Genomic DNA, 14,948 nt, shown 5'->3' with positions numbered 1-14,948 from the left:
TTAATAAACTACCTGCTGAAGACATAAATCCTCTCTTCTCCCTTACTCTCCCTGTTTTAGACAGATGACTTATTTTTCCACATGCTGCTCCTCTTTAAGTGCAATTTTCTGAAGTAATTAAGAATCAAAGCTAAATTGAGGGGATCCCTAGGTGGCTCAGTGGTTTGACACCTGCCTTTGGCACAGGGCGTGATCCTGGAGTCCCAGGATTGAATCCCACATCAGGCTCCCTGCATGGAGCCTGCTTCTCCCTCTGCCTATGTCTCTGCCCCTCTCTCTTTCTCTCTCTCTCTCTGTCTCTCATGAATAAATAAAGAAAATCTTAAAAAAAAAAAAAAAAAAAGCTAAATTGAAATAATATGAATCTCCCCTTGGGCTTTGAATTACAGCAGCCAGGAAAGGGTTTTACCAGCCTGTGGAAGGAGGAGACTTTGGAAATGAGAATGTGCATACAGAAATTGTCAAGACAGCCTCCAGAACCAGGATGATGACACAAGGGGGACAGTGCCTAAGCATTTTCCAGAAGCAGTAACTTGAGCCCAGGAGTAAGTGGGGACATTGGGCACTGGGTGTTGGTGGGGGGTGGTGTGCAACTGGTAACTAGCAGGTAGGGAAGTAGGTGGCCTCTTGGTTTCCAAAGGACTTCAAGGAAGTACAGAGTTAGAAATGCAACACAAGGAAGAGGGTAAGTCGTGACTACCTGGGGGAAAGAGGAACCACTCTCTTCACAGTTTTGTCTTCTCCGTGCCCCCCTCAGTTCTCACACACAGTGCTAGAGCATGCTGGGGTGAGGGTATAAGGCGAGGTCAAAGCCACATCTGGATCCAAGTGAATCTGAGGATCTGGAAACTGTGATGACTATTAACATTCCCATTCTACTAGCTAGAATTCCAATTAGCTGGGCGTATCCAAGCAAACTAAGTGAAAAGTAGAATTTCCCTAGACTTTGGTCTATGTTACATTTCCTTCCTTCCTTCTGGAGGGTTTTTAGGATCTCTCCAACCTGCCATTAAGATAAATCTCATGACACCTTGCCTAGAGCATGCACTGTCTAAAGACAGTTTACATCCCAACCCATCAGTCCAGTCCTTGAGAGTAGAGGTCCCATTTCCTATCAGAGGTCACCACCATTCAGTAAGTGGGTGTTCACCCCCATCTTGGAGCTGTAGGAATCAAGGTAAGGAGGGAAGACTCCCAGTTTACAACCCTCAATGTGGTAAGCACATTTGCAGAGGGCAGAGGGAAGATTCACGCTTAATATCAGAGTTTGAAATAGATAACCTAACCTCTGAGACTCCTTCCTTTTCTGAGATCCTAGGACACTAAGGTCCTGGGAAGGCTTCAGGCAGGCACTTAGCCAGCAGTGAGCACCAGCTCACCATCCCTGTAGTCTGGATTCTTCTTGGGAAAAGTGGCCACATTGTCTATTCTCTCCTATTTGTGCAGGTTTAGCACTGGGCCTTATTTGAGAGCTGATGACCATTGTTTATTGGTTGGGACAATATGAGTTATTGTCCACTTAGTGGGAGCTAGCACAGGAGCCCACAATGCAGACCGAGTACCAGGATGACAGCCTCAGGAGCTCCAATCCTGGCCCACATGGCACTGTTCCCTTGGCTGACTGCCACTCTCCCTCGGCCCCCCACCAATGCATCCCCAGCCCCGTCTGGGTCAAGCATCTACCTAAAAGTGCAGCCGCCTGGCTCCGCCCTCCAAAGCTGCGGCTGAAGGAGCTGTGCCTGCTGGCATAGGAGGCTGGTCGGCTGGGCAGCCAGGGCAAGAGGAAAGCAGGGATCTCGGAGTGCAACAGCTCTTCGGCCACAAAGGCCACCTCAAACCACTTGCGCTGGAAGCTGGCGAAGTCCTCCCCCGCCGTCGTGTGCCAGGTGGTGGGCTGCTGCATGGCCACTGGGAAAAGCCAAGGGGAGAGAAAGTGCCCTCAGTACAAACACTTATTTTCTTACTGATGCAAGGCTGCACCTTGAAAATGCTATGCTAAGTGAAAGAAGTCATACACAAAAGACCACAGGATACATGATGCCACTTAAATGAAATGTCCAGAATTGGCCAATCCTTAGAGACAGAAGGCAGATCGGTGGTGGTCAGGGGCAGTGGGGAGGAGGAGTTTGGCAGTGACTGTTAATAGGCACCAGAGTTCCTTTCAGGGTGATGAAAACGATTTGGACCCTGAACAGAGGTGGTGGTGTTTGCACAACACCAGGAACGTACTAAATGCCAGTGAAGTGTTCACATTAGAATAGTTCATTTTATGTTACGTGAACTATCCTTCAATTAAACAAGATTTTTTTTATCCTCAGTTTCATACCTTTAATTTTGGAGCTGATAATAGTAACCAGGTTTTTTTTCCTATTTGAAGGTAAACTAGGTATCTATTAGTCCAAGTGAGAATTTAAGGGGAGAGGCAGCAACAGACACACTATGGCTACCAGAAAAAGTCTGCTCGGATCCACTCCTACATATTCTTGGATAAAAGAGCATAGCAAGGGGCCACTAGCTGCTTCATCTGATATATGTATGATTCCCGAAACCCAGAGGCTGAGAAGCCATTTGTCTGCAGGATGGGTGTCACTTCCAGCCAAGGTCCCTGTGGGTTCTGAGTGGACTGGAGATACAGGTCTGAATCCTGGGTGACTTCAGCACTGTGAGCCAGCTCTGACCTTGCTGGATATTGGTCTCCTCTTGGGAATTGTGCTTTCTCATTAAAAGAAAAAGAAAGTTAAAATGTATCTCAGAAAACTTGCTAGGATTTGATAGTCTTTCTGGGTTAAGAAATGGAGCCTAGGGCTCCTGGGTGGCTCAGTTGGTTGAATGTCTGCCTTTGGCTCAGGTCATGATGCGGGAGTCCCAGGGATCAAGCCTAACATTGGGCTTTGTGCTCAGCAGGAAGCCTTGCTCCCTCTCTCCCTTGCCGCTCCCCCAGCTTTTGCTTTCTCCTCTCTCTCCCAAATAAAGAATAAGAAAAGAAAGAAAAGAAAATAAAAGAAAAGAAAAGAAAAGAAAAGAAAAGAAAAGAAAAGAAAAGAAAGGAAAGGATAGAAAAAAATAGAAAGAAAAGAAAAAAGAAAAGAAAAGAAAAGAAAAGAAAAGAAAAGAAAAGAAAAGAAAAGAAAAGAAAAGACAAGACATAAAGGACAAAGAAATGGAGCCAGCAAGTAAAAAGTGCTGTAAGTTACAGATCACAGCCTGTTAGCTTATACTCAGAGCCACCTGCACTGGATGGGGGTGGGGGAGGAGCACTAAAATTAAAAATAGCAACTAAAAAATGGCCCATGGGAATTTCCTCACACCAGATCCCTTGGCCTCTTTTAGGCTTATCTTCCATCCACACTGTTCTGACCAAGAACATACCATAGCTTTAAGAAATACTCGTCACTCCAGTTATACTTAAATTAAGTACAAATGCTCAGGAAGTTGACAGATCTGTCTACTTAGAATACAAAGTCACCCCAGGAACTCAAGAAGAACCATCATTTGAAAAAGCAAGCCACCATGAAAAACCCTTGCCCCTGTGGGTAACAGCATTCGCCTCATCTCTGACCTCGGTCAGGTTCTTTGTCCATGACTATCTTGTAGAAATAGAAGCCATAGATGAAGGTCCGCCAGACTTCACCAGATGCGTGTGTGATGAGTTGCTCTTCCAGCATTTTCTAGAAGGAGAGACATTGAAACTCTGAAATTCCTGTGGAGGGACATCTTAGAGGTGCAGTCCTTAGTTCACTAGAGTCAAGGAAGTGATGGGAACATTGAGAAGACCCCATCAGTCATGATGACTGCTCTACAATGTTATTCCTGATGTAAATTATATTACACAATGTAAATGCATATTACAGGGTCATCAATTATTTCAAACATATGGCAAAGTATAAAGAATATCCAGGTATACCACTATGCAACTTCAACAAACTTAACGTTTTGCTATACTGACTTCAGATCTTTTTATTAAAAAAAAAAAAAAAAAAAAAAAGTATCCTGTGGACTCTTCCATGCCCCATTCCTCTTCCTCTCACCAGAAATAAATGGTGAGTGTGATATTATTCTCATGCATGTTTTTAAAATTTTATTATACACACACATACTGATAAAGAATATGAGGTATTTTTGTGAGATTTTAAATTTTAAATAAAGGGTATAATACAATTATCATTTTGTACACTGGATTTTCAGTGAACATCATGCTTTGAACATTTGTCCATGTTGATATGTGTACCTCCAGCTCATTCATTTTAACTGCCATAAAAGCATTCCATTGTGTGAACAAGGAAATCTGATTCACAGGGAGATGGGAGTATAAGTAATAGGGCAAAGGCCATGCAAAACTGCCTACTGAGACCCTCAAAGAGAGAACAGAGGATCCCATGCTTATCCAAATTAGTTACTGGTTTTACATTTCAGGATGACAAACCAGCTGTCAGCAAATGGTACTGATTTCCAGTGGGGGCCTCTGGACCGGATGGTGTAAACCACATCAGTCAACTTGATCTTTCCTATTCTTCTCTCCAGTTTAATTCCAGGTCTGAACAGTATCACTAAATTCAGCAAGTGTTTGCTAAGTGCCGACCATGTGCCAAACAGTATGGTGATATGGAAATGGGATAATAAGAGGTAGCCTAGCCCTCAAGGAGCCCAGTCAAGGTGGGAGACAAATGCAATGAGATAAGCAGAATTGTCCTTCCATTGTGCTAAGCGTGGTCTCACCTGCATGATGTCGATAGCCATCGCCTGGGTCTGGACACCCTCCACGTTATTCACCAGCCAGTGCACCACCTCCGCACTGATGAAGCAGCATGGTGAGAGGCCCTTCTGTTCTGAGAGCAGCTGGACCCCTGTCCTGAAAGCAATGTGGCGGGCAGGGAGCAGTGGCAACAAGCAGAAAGAGAACATGAAAAAGAAGGGACTCCCACTAAAGCATTTAATCTCTGAAGTAAGGCTCTGCATGGTACAATTTCTCTACCCTATTTCTAAACCCACAGAAACCTGCAAGACAGGAAAGGAAGGTGTTATAGGGGGAAAAGGAGAAGAGGAAGGAAGAAAGATCTGACACTTAAGAGAATTACCTATAGTTGTTGAGCATTATACTAGATAATTTACGTAATTATTTCATTTGATCCTTACATCAAACCTATGACTTAGCCACAAGTATTCCATTTTACAAACAAGGTAACAGGCTCAGAGGGGTAAAGTAACTTACACAGGGTCTCACAGTTGGTGAGCAATACAGCCAGGTATGAATCCACCAAATCATACTACCTGAGCATCCCTGTGACTCAGGGCTATGAGATCCTCCCACCCTTGTACTCCCGCTCATGACAAACCACTTACGAGGGGTGCTTCATGGCTTCCAGGATCTCTGTCAAGGTGGAGGATGAGGTTAAAGAGCTTGCTGCCAGCTGCTGAGAGCTGTAAACAGAGTGTTCAGTCAGCAAAGCAAGGGGGGACACGCACGATCAAAAGCATGAACCTTAGGAACTACCATTTTTAGTTCTTACACAGCTAGAGGCCAAGGATGACATTGATACTGAATGTGTTCAAGCAAATGCTAGACAGCTACATCCTATGGATATCTAACGTGGGGTTTCCTACTTCCAAAGCATACACATTAAGATAAAAAAAAGAATCAAAGTGATTTTGTATCCAAACTTGGACACATCTTAATAAGCATCTCCCCTTCTAATAACGCCTCAACCACTTTATATAAGTATCTCTGCTTTTACTAACATTTCAACAACTTCCAAGAGATCTCTCTGGACTGCTCTGGTGTTACCCGCAAGGCCTTCCCCACCATTTAACCTCACCAGAAAATGCTAGGTAATCTGAGTAAAAGCACCAGAGACAGAATTCCAGTATCATCACTTACCAGCTGGGGGATGATACTGTTTCTATCCTTTGGGGTTGTTGTGATAAACGTGTATAAAATACCAAGAGAAGGGCTGATACCCACAAAGTCCCAAATGGTAAACAGTACTGAACATAATAATATCAACCTTTTGAAACTCAGAGAAGGGGATCCCTGGGTGGCTCAGCGGTTTAGTGCTTGCCTTTGGCCCAGGGCACGATCCTGGAGTCCCGGGATCGAGTCCCGCATCGGGCTCCTGGCATGGAGCCTGCTTCTCCCTCCTCCTGTGTCTCTGCCTCTCTCTCTCTCTTTCTCTCTCTCTCTCTCTCTCTCTCATAAATAAATAAATAAATAAATAAATAAATAAATAAATAAATCTTAAAAAAAAAAAGAAAGAAAGAAAGAAAGAAAAAGAAACTCAGAGAAGCTAAAGTAACAGGTGATGGTTAAAGACCTTAGAAGTGTCAGGATCTGGATTTGAATCTAGGTGTGCCTGTTTCCAGAGCCCAGACCTTTCTACCACCTGTTGCCTGAGTTCTTCTTCAGTGGTCTGACAATACCTTTAAACATGTGTAATACTCAGCAGCTGAGCCCAGATCACTAGGCATGGGATACTCATAGTCACCCAATACACTAAATCTGGGGCTTTATTCTAGAAGCTCCTCAAGTCCATAAAACCTCTCTCTTTCCTCAGTGTCAGCCTCCTCTTCTTATTTGGAGGGTCCAGGACTCAGTGGAGCATTTCAGAATCTCAGGTTTAAAAAAGCCTGTGAAAACCTCCCACAAAGTGAACTTCCTTCTAATGCTTGAATCCCTCTACAAGAGTCTGGACAAGAGGCTGTCTCGTCTGTGTAAACATCTTTGATGGCAGAGAACTTAGCTCCTCTATGCAGCCCATTTCCCTGAGGCAGTTCTTTATCACAAAATGGGACCTGTTCTTTGTAATTTTCGTCATTGGTCCTGATTTGTGTCATTTTTGGTTTTCTCATCTCCAGCCTAAGAATCCTCAGTTCCCCTTTTCTTCCAAAAGCAGAACACTACCTGCTGCTCAATGAGGAAGCAGAGAAATGCACTCCCTCCCTGTGCACTTGGCAGCCCCTCCAAACTCCTTCATGTGCAGAGCTGAAAAATCAGCTGGGCTTGATAGGGATATAGGTCTGGGGGGACAGAAGAGTCTAGAGAAGTCTAGGCAGCTTGCTGCCTCTGAAGTGATCATCATCCCTACTGGCCAGGGTGAGTGAGGTGCACTGCACCAGATGCAGGAAAACTGGTACAGACCAAGTGACAGGGCGCTGAGTGACCGCTGACAGGGGCCTGCCAGGTGAGCTGTCGCAGGGGCCCTTCTGCTCTCAGATGAAGGACGCCAAAGTCAAATCTGAGACCATTTAACCAAGGACTTCCCAAGTCAGTAGTACAGTGAGGCAACCAGAACAAAGTAGGCACAGTATTATAAGGCTAACATAGCTGGGAAGGAAATCAAAAAGAAGTTTTTCAGATTTGACAAATTACATTAAGAGCTGGGGCTCTGGGGCACCTGGGTGGCTCAGTTAGTTAAGCGTCTGCCTTCAGCTCAGGTCATGATCCCGGGGTCCTGGGGTCATGCCCCATGTTTCGTAGGGCTCCCTGTTCAGCACGGAGTCTGCTTCTTCCTCTTCCTCTGCTTTTCCCTTTGCTTGTGCTCTCTCATTCATTTTCTCTCACAAATGAATAAATAAAATCTTAAAAGAAAAAAAAAAACAACCTGGGGCTCTTTCTCAAGTAATTGAGGTCCAAGCAGATTCTTTTCCCTCTGGATACTTAAGAATAGGAAAAGAACAGCCATATTCGAGCACAACCAGCAACTTATCTGCTTTTCATTTCCTCAAGTGGCAGATATTGACTGCCTGCAATGATGTACCAGGCATCACGCCAGGTGCCATAATGAACAGGACAGACTGGGTCCAGGCCCCCTTCCCATAGACCACTCCTGTACGATGCCTGACACTTTTCTGTGTCTCTGTGGGTACCTTTTAGCTGTTTGGTAAGGAAGGCAGGGCATAGATCCTTAGCCCCCATTAAACAGGTGCTGGTAAGACCTGACTGGCCTGGGCTTCTAGGCAGAACTCATGGCTGAGTCAGAACTTGGGCCCAGGACTCTGGACTCCCCAGGCTCCATAGCCTTTGGCCAGACCATCCCCACTGCCAGAAGTATGAGTTTGGGCATTCTGAATCTCACCTGCTATCACTGGAGTTTGCAGAGGGGAAGCTCTGTTCCCCTGAGTTCTGGGAGTTCCCAAAGGCCTGGCTGTTGCCTCTGTCCACAGACTGGCCTGTGCTTACCCCTAAACTGGTGCTGTCTAACACCGGGGTGGCCGTCTGGTCCAAAGACACCTGTAGAAAATTTGAAAATGAACAAAGCAACAAAATTCTTTAAGGCTATTTACATATGTGGTCCTTCCCATACCTCTTTCCTTCCCAGTCCCCAGTGGTCCCTGGTAGAAGAGCTAAAGGAGTCCAGCCCAGTCTCGTGCAGAGTGCCTTCCATCAGAGCAATGGGAATTCCTGAACCCCACACCAAGGCTGACAGGAATCCATCGTTCACAGTGAATCCCCAGAACCAAAGAAATGGCTCCAGCCCCTGACTCAAACCACAGATATACACTAAAGAAGAATCTCCACTGAAACGGTAAGGAAGTCAGAAGCATTCCTGATATACACTACCACAGTGTATATCACAGATATACACCAAAGAAGAATCTCCACTGAAACAGTAAGGAAGTCAGAAGCATGAGACTGAGAAGTGGGAGAGAGAGAACACAATTAGAGACAAATGGATGAATATCCCAGCTAGTGCCCTCCCTTACCATGGTTCACCCTTTTCCATCCCAATCCTGCTTTCCCGTGTCTGTCAGCGGGACAATCAACCTTCTAAGCGCCCAGGCTCAATCTCAGGGGCATCTAATAGCTCCCTTCCTTCTCCAGCTTTACCTCTAAAGAGAGGCCTAGTCCTGTGACCTTGTCCCTGCTGACTCACATGTATCTCTAAGTCATGCCTGTTCTACCAGGGGAAGGTTCTAACAGTCTCCTAATCAACTTCCTCAACTGTAGCCTCTCCCCTGGAGACCCCACCTGCCAGCCACCTCCATTTTCTTCCTCCTAAAAGACAGTTCTAATCCCATCACTCCATGACTCTGAAATCTTTCAGGTCTCCCCATGAGCTACCAAACTCACAGGGCCCTGTGGATCCAGCACAAACAGCCCTGACCTGTGATGGCCCTGCATGGCTTGCTATTCATCCACATATATATTTCTAGCCAAATCAAACCCCGTGTGTTTAATCCTGTGTGTTCTGCTGACCTGAGGTGCCCTTCCCTACAAGCACAGGCTAAAAACCTATCAGTCTTGATGGCCATTTCAAATGCTGCTCCCTCAGTAAAATGTTTTCTGACTCACTCCACTCCAGATCCCAAAGAAGAACCATCTCTCTCCCTCTCTCTCTCTCTCTCCCCCTCTCCTTTGGATCTCTATAACCCTCTTCTGGCAGCTGCCAAATTCTGCTTCATGTAATGGTTTTATATTGGTCTCATTCCTTTTAAACATCTTTGAGCATGGGAGTATGACCTATTTGCTTAGAAGGGCTGTACCCCATGGCAGATATCTAGAGAGAATAGCAAGCCTTCCAGAGCACTCCAGGAAAAATCTGACTCCTAGTCCCTCTCATATGGGGTTCTTGAATACTTCAGAATGGAGCTTTCTATAACCAAATATTTTGTTGGATGTTGTAAAAATCACTCCTTCTAAAATGGGGTTTCTCAGCCTTGGCACCATTGCCATTAGGGGCCAGATCAGTCTTTTGAGGGATGGAGCTGTGCCTTTTAAGATGTTGAGCAGCATCCCTGGCTTTCACCTACTAGATGCCAGTAACACCAGCCCCCATCACCACTCCCCATTCCCAGCTGTGACAATTAAAAATATCTCCAAATACAATCATATGTGCCCTGGGAGACAAAGTTGCCTCCAGTTCTAAAAGAACCATTCCCCTACATCAGGCTCAATGATTTGCAATAAAAGGACCACACAGACTTTGCTAGCACCATAAATACACAGAGAAGTACATCAAGAAGCAGCTTGCAATCACTAATCACCATCTGCCCCTAACCAGCAAGACTTAGAAACAGGTACTACAAATTAAATGAAAAAGCTAACTGTGTGTGTGTGGGGGGGGGGGGGGGGCTAGATCCAGCTCTAGGTGCCACCTTCCAGACTCCTGTAGTGGGTAAACTCTCATCTATGGCACCTGAGATCTGCTCCACCAACCTAAGCTACCAGAAATGTATATGGTTCCTACAGCTTTATTTTAGCAGGTATGTGGTTAAGGAGTTATCCTCTAAATCAGAAATTGGCAAACATTTTTGGTAAAGGAGCAGAGGGTAATTATTTTAGGCTTTATGGGCTAGATGGCCCTGTTGAAACCACTCCACTCAGCATGAAGAACTGGAGTAGCAGACAATGGAAATGAATGGGCGTGGCCCTGTTGCAGTGAGAATTATCTACAAAAGTAGATGGTGGGTCAGATTTGCCCCATAGTTTCCTGATCCCCTGCTCTGTATCATACAATGTCCATCTCTCAAGAGACTGCTTAGATCTTAATACCACGAAAAGGTTATGTTTCTCCCTAGCAAATGGTTTGTCTTTATCTTATGACCACCTTGAATCCTAGAATAGATGTTTCCCACTTTTCTTTGGCTCCCAGATATTTTGGGACTGAATTTAGCACAAAACTCTAGATGCTTTATAAGACCTCAGATGATGTTCTATCTTATGTTTTTCTTTTCCTGAATTTCCCCATTTAGTCACATTTTATTCTGGACGTTGCATTTGCTTCCATAATCCACCTGAAGTAACTTTTTGGAATAAATAGGAGGACAAAGAAAGCTGGATGGACAGAAGTGCAGTCTTTGAGCAGAAGCCTAGAAAAGGCAAGTGGAGGGAGGTGCTTGCTGTTGGGTACAACTCCATTTTTTTGTTGTTAAATTGTTTTAAAGTAATTCCTACACCTAAAGTGGGGCTCAAACTCACAACCCTGAGATCAAGAGATTCACATTCCATCGACTAAGCGAGCCAGAGGTCCTGGAGGCAACTCCATTTTAAGAACCTTGTACAATGGGACACCTGGGTGGCTCAGTGATTGAGCATCTGCTTTGGCTCAGGTCATGATCCCAGGGTCCTGGGATCAAGTCCTGTATCAGGCTCCTCACAGGGAGCCTGCTTCTCCCTCTGCCTATGTCTTTGCCTCTCTCTGTGTCTTTCATGACAAATACATAAATTTTTTTTTTTTTTAAAAAAAGAACCTGTCCAAAACTCTCCCTACAGAGGTGGACACCCCTGCCTTCAAGAGTTGCAGTGAACGAACCAACGAAGTTTTGTGGAACCCATGTACCCCCTAGTATGATGTGATGAGAAGCATACTTCACCACTGAGGTATTCTTGTCAAAAACCCCTAACTCCACCATGAGAAAAACACCAAACCAGCCCAGATTCAGAGGCATTCTGCAGGATATCTAGCCAGGGCTCCTCAAGACTCTCTAAAGTCATTAAAAAACAAGGAAAGACAGAAATTGTCACAGACCAGAAGACACTAGGGAGACATGAAAACAAAATGCAACTTGGTGCCCTGGACTGGATCCTGGAACAGAAAAAGGACATTAATAGAAAAACTGGTGAAACCAAATAAAGTCTGGTATTTAGTTAATTAAACAACCAAGCCCTCAACAGTAACACCAATCCTGTCTCCTTCCTCTTTCCCACATGCTCAAAGCCACGGGACATAAGGGAGAGAGCCCCTCGAGGGATGACTTAGAGGTTAGCACCATCCACAACAGGCACCCCCAAGGACCCTCCAACTCATGTGCCTGTCAGCCCCACTGCCTTACACTGGAGTACCGGCAGCCACCAGGAAGCTGCCAAGTCTGCCAGTCCAACCCTACCAATGTAACTTGAGGGTGGTAGACATAACATGTTACTTTGTCTTACCTGGAGACAAAATGGGCTAAGTGGCATTCCTGGTTTCCCCTCACCTGGCTCCGTTAGGGCATTTAGAGGCATCGTAAAGGGACTGGTGACAGAATTTCATATTCAGAGAAGTTTGGGAATAACTCTCAGCTCCATAACCAGGTTTTCCAAGGTTTATACTATCAGGGAAGGATGTAACATCTTTCCAAATCAAACCTCTTCCCACCGGCCCTCATGAAGCTTACCATCTGGGAGTGGGAAGGAAAAACAGACATGACACAAGGAATGTCCATATTAGGACAGCTCTATGCCCAGGAGAAGCTCGAGATGTGCGATCTCAATTGAACCACATTTTCTCCACAGTACAGCCTCCCTCTTCCATATGTCCATCCCAACCCCTGATTCTGAATGGTTATTTATATTTTCATATCTCAGCACCACTCTAAAAAAAGGAAGAAGTTATCAATAGACATATAATAAGATAAAATAAATAAATGAGAAAATCCAGGGAACAAGGATAGAAAAAAGTGAAAAAAAGAGTAAACAAGGGTAGGAAAAAATGTGAAATTCAGAGTCTCAATAAGTACTGTGCTATCGTTTTAAATATCTAGATCTTAAAATCTTAAAAAAAAAAGGGGATCCCTGGGTGGCGCAGCGGTTTAGCGCCTGCCTTTGGCCCAGGGCACGATCCTGGAGACCTGGGATCGAATCCCATGTCGGGCTCCCGGTGCATGGAGCCTGCTTCTCTCTCTGCCTGTGTCTCTGCCTCTCTCTCTCTGTGTGTGTGACTATCATAAATAAATAAAAATCTTTAAAAAAAAATCTTAAAAAAAAAAAAAGGGATCCCTGGGTTGCGCAGCGGTTTAGCGCCTGCCTTTGGCCCAGGGCGCGATCCTGGAGACCCCGGATTGAATCCCACATCGGGCTCCCGGTGCATGGAGCCTGCTTCTCCCTCTGCCTATGTCTCTGCCTCTCTCTCTCATAAATAAATAAAAATTAAAAAAAAAAAAAAAAAAAAAAGGGCAGCCCAGGTGGCTCAGTAGTTTAGCGCTGCCTTCAGCCCAGGGCCTGATCCTGGAGACCTGGGATCGAGTCCCACATCAGGCTCCCTGCATGGAGCCTACTTCTCCCTCTGCCTGTGTCTGTCTGTCTCTCTGTGTCTCTCATGAATAAATAAAATCTTTAAAAATAAATAAAAAATGTCTAGACCTGTTCCAAGCAATACAGTAGCTACTAGCTATATGCAGCTATTCAAATAGAAGTTAATTAAAATAAAATGTATGGACAACTGGGTGGCTCAGCAGCTGAGCATCTGCCTTCGGCCCAGGGCATGATCCTGGAGTCTAGGATTGAGTCCCACATCAGGCTCCCTGTATGGAGCCTGCTTCTTCCTCTGCCTATGTCTCTCCCTCCCTCTCATGAATAAAATAAATAAAATCTTTAAAAAATTAAAAAAAAAACAAAGTGTAAAATTCAGGTCCTTAGTTGCACCAGCCTCTTATTAAATGCTCACTAGCCAGGTGTGACTAGCCATCTGTGTTGGATAGCACACATACAGAGCATTTCCATCACTGCAACAAGTTCTACTGGACAACACTCTTCTAGAGCAAAGGTGGCAAACAAAAGTATGAAGAGGGACTGGTAGATATATATTGGCACAGCTGACTAAGTATTTAAAAAAAAAAAAAGGAAAGGCCACAGGCTGCTCCAAGGTCATGCGATTATCGCTGGGAAGGAAGCAAGGCCCAGTTTCTAGCTTATTTTACAATATAAGACAGAAAACCAGTTTCTGTATGAAACTTCCTGATTTATAAATATTTCCAATCACTTCAAAAATTAAAAATGCATAGCAAGGCTGAACATGTTTTCAGGAGCTGGGAATGAAATGAATGTCCTGCAGGTAAAACTGTGCTCTTGGCAAAAGTCTTGCACATAGATTTCTGATAACAACCTGACTGAGGGTGGATGGTTTAGGTTAGAGCAATGGTTGATTAAGATGACCCTAGGTTTCTCTGGGGGGAAATGAGCCCTGGGGGACAGGAGTCTTTTGTTTACTCATGTCTCCAAAGACAGAAAACAGATCAAAGGGTAAAAAGCCCACACTGACTCTGATTTCCCAGGGTTCCGGTGAGCATGCTGAAAACTGCAGCCCTAACAATCGTGGCTTCAAAGTGCATTCTGCAAAAGCCTGGGGGCCTGTGGTAGCATCTCTGAGGCCATCACACCCTACACCTGCTGGGGGCTTGCAGCCTTCTCCAATCTCCCACATAATTAATGGTTCTATGTTTGTTGGGTTATAGTTCAGGGTCTGGTGTAAATTATCTATTGGGGGGATGCCTGGGTGGCTTATAGTTGAGCGTCTACCTTTGGCTTAGGGCGTGATCCGGGGTCTGGGGATGGAGTCTTGCATCGGGCTCCCTGTGAGGAGCCTGCTTCTCCCTTTGCTTATGTCTCTGTCTCTCTTTCTTTCTCATGAATAAATAAATAAAATGTTAAAAAAATTATCCATTAGGAAAGAAAGGGTTCCTTTTTTTTTTTTTGTTCCATTGTTTAAATAAACATTTTTGTGTCTATCTCCCCATCAGTATGCCTAAGGCAGTACCTAATGAAGTCCTCCCAAGTGCCAGCCTAGGTGCTGAAGAATCAATACGCAGCTGCCCTGTGGGAGTTCATGGGCTTACAGTCTCATGAAAGCACTAATCAAATCCCAGTCATACAAACACAAAAGTAGAACTGGGAGAAGAGCTGAAAGGAGGGGCGCTGGAACTCTGTGAATCTAAGATGTAGGATTTGACTAGATGACTAAGTTAACCAGGCACGGGAGCAATGTGTGCCAAGGCACTACAGCAGGAAACCTGGTGCCTATAGCAGTGTGGAGAAAAGCTCCTGTCACTGGGGTCCAAGAGTGAAGAAGAGAATGATAGAAGATGAGACTAGAAGAGGAGGGCGGGCCTTGATGACACGGGACCTTCCAGTTCGTCATAAGGATTTTGGCCTTTATCCTAAAGGAAAGAAAGCCACTTGTTATGGACTGAACGGATGCCCCTAAAATTCATATGTCGAAGCCCTAGTCACCAAGTGATTATATTTGGAGGTGGGGGCC

The 14,948-nt window shown here is 44.9% G+C and overlaps 1 protein-coding gene across 11 annotated transcripts in view; it reads right to left on the bottom strand.

Moving 5' to 3' along the window:
- DEPDC5 (DEP domain containing 5, GATOR1 subcomplex subunit) overlaps nt 1-14,948 on the bottom strand; it is a 125,214-nt gene that overhangs the window by 16,479 nt on the left and 93,787 nt on the right. For all 11 annotated transcript variants that reach the window (XM_077874429.1, XM_077874428.1, XM_077874432.1 and 8 more), the window contains 5 exons: nt 8,070-8,224; nt 5,341-5,418; nt 4,717-4,849; nt 3,560-3,668; nt 1,684-1,908 (listed from right to left, as the gene is read on the bottom strand). In XM_077874429.1, the coding sequence (XP_077730555.1) occupies nt 1,684-1,908; nt 3,560-3,668; nt 4,717-4,849; nt 5,341-5,418; nt 8,070-8,224 (700 nt within the window). The remainder of the gene's footprint in view (nt 1-1,683; nt 1,909-3,559; nt 3,669-4,716; nt 4,850-5,340; nt 5,419-8,069; nt 8,225-14,948) is intronic.

This window comes from Canis aureus, chromosome 27 (assembly GCF_053574225.1).
Source record: "Canis aureus isolate CA01 chromosome 27, VMU_Caureus_v.1.0, whole genome shotgun sequence".
Lineage (NCBI taxonomy): Eukaryota > Metazoa > Chordata > Mammalia > Carnivora > Canidae > Canis > Canis aureus.
The sequence above is the reverse complement of the archived record's forward strand: the minus strand, read 5'-3'. Positions and strand labels throughout refer to the sequence as shown.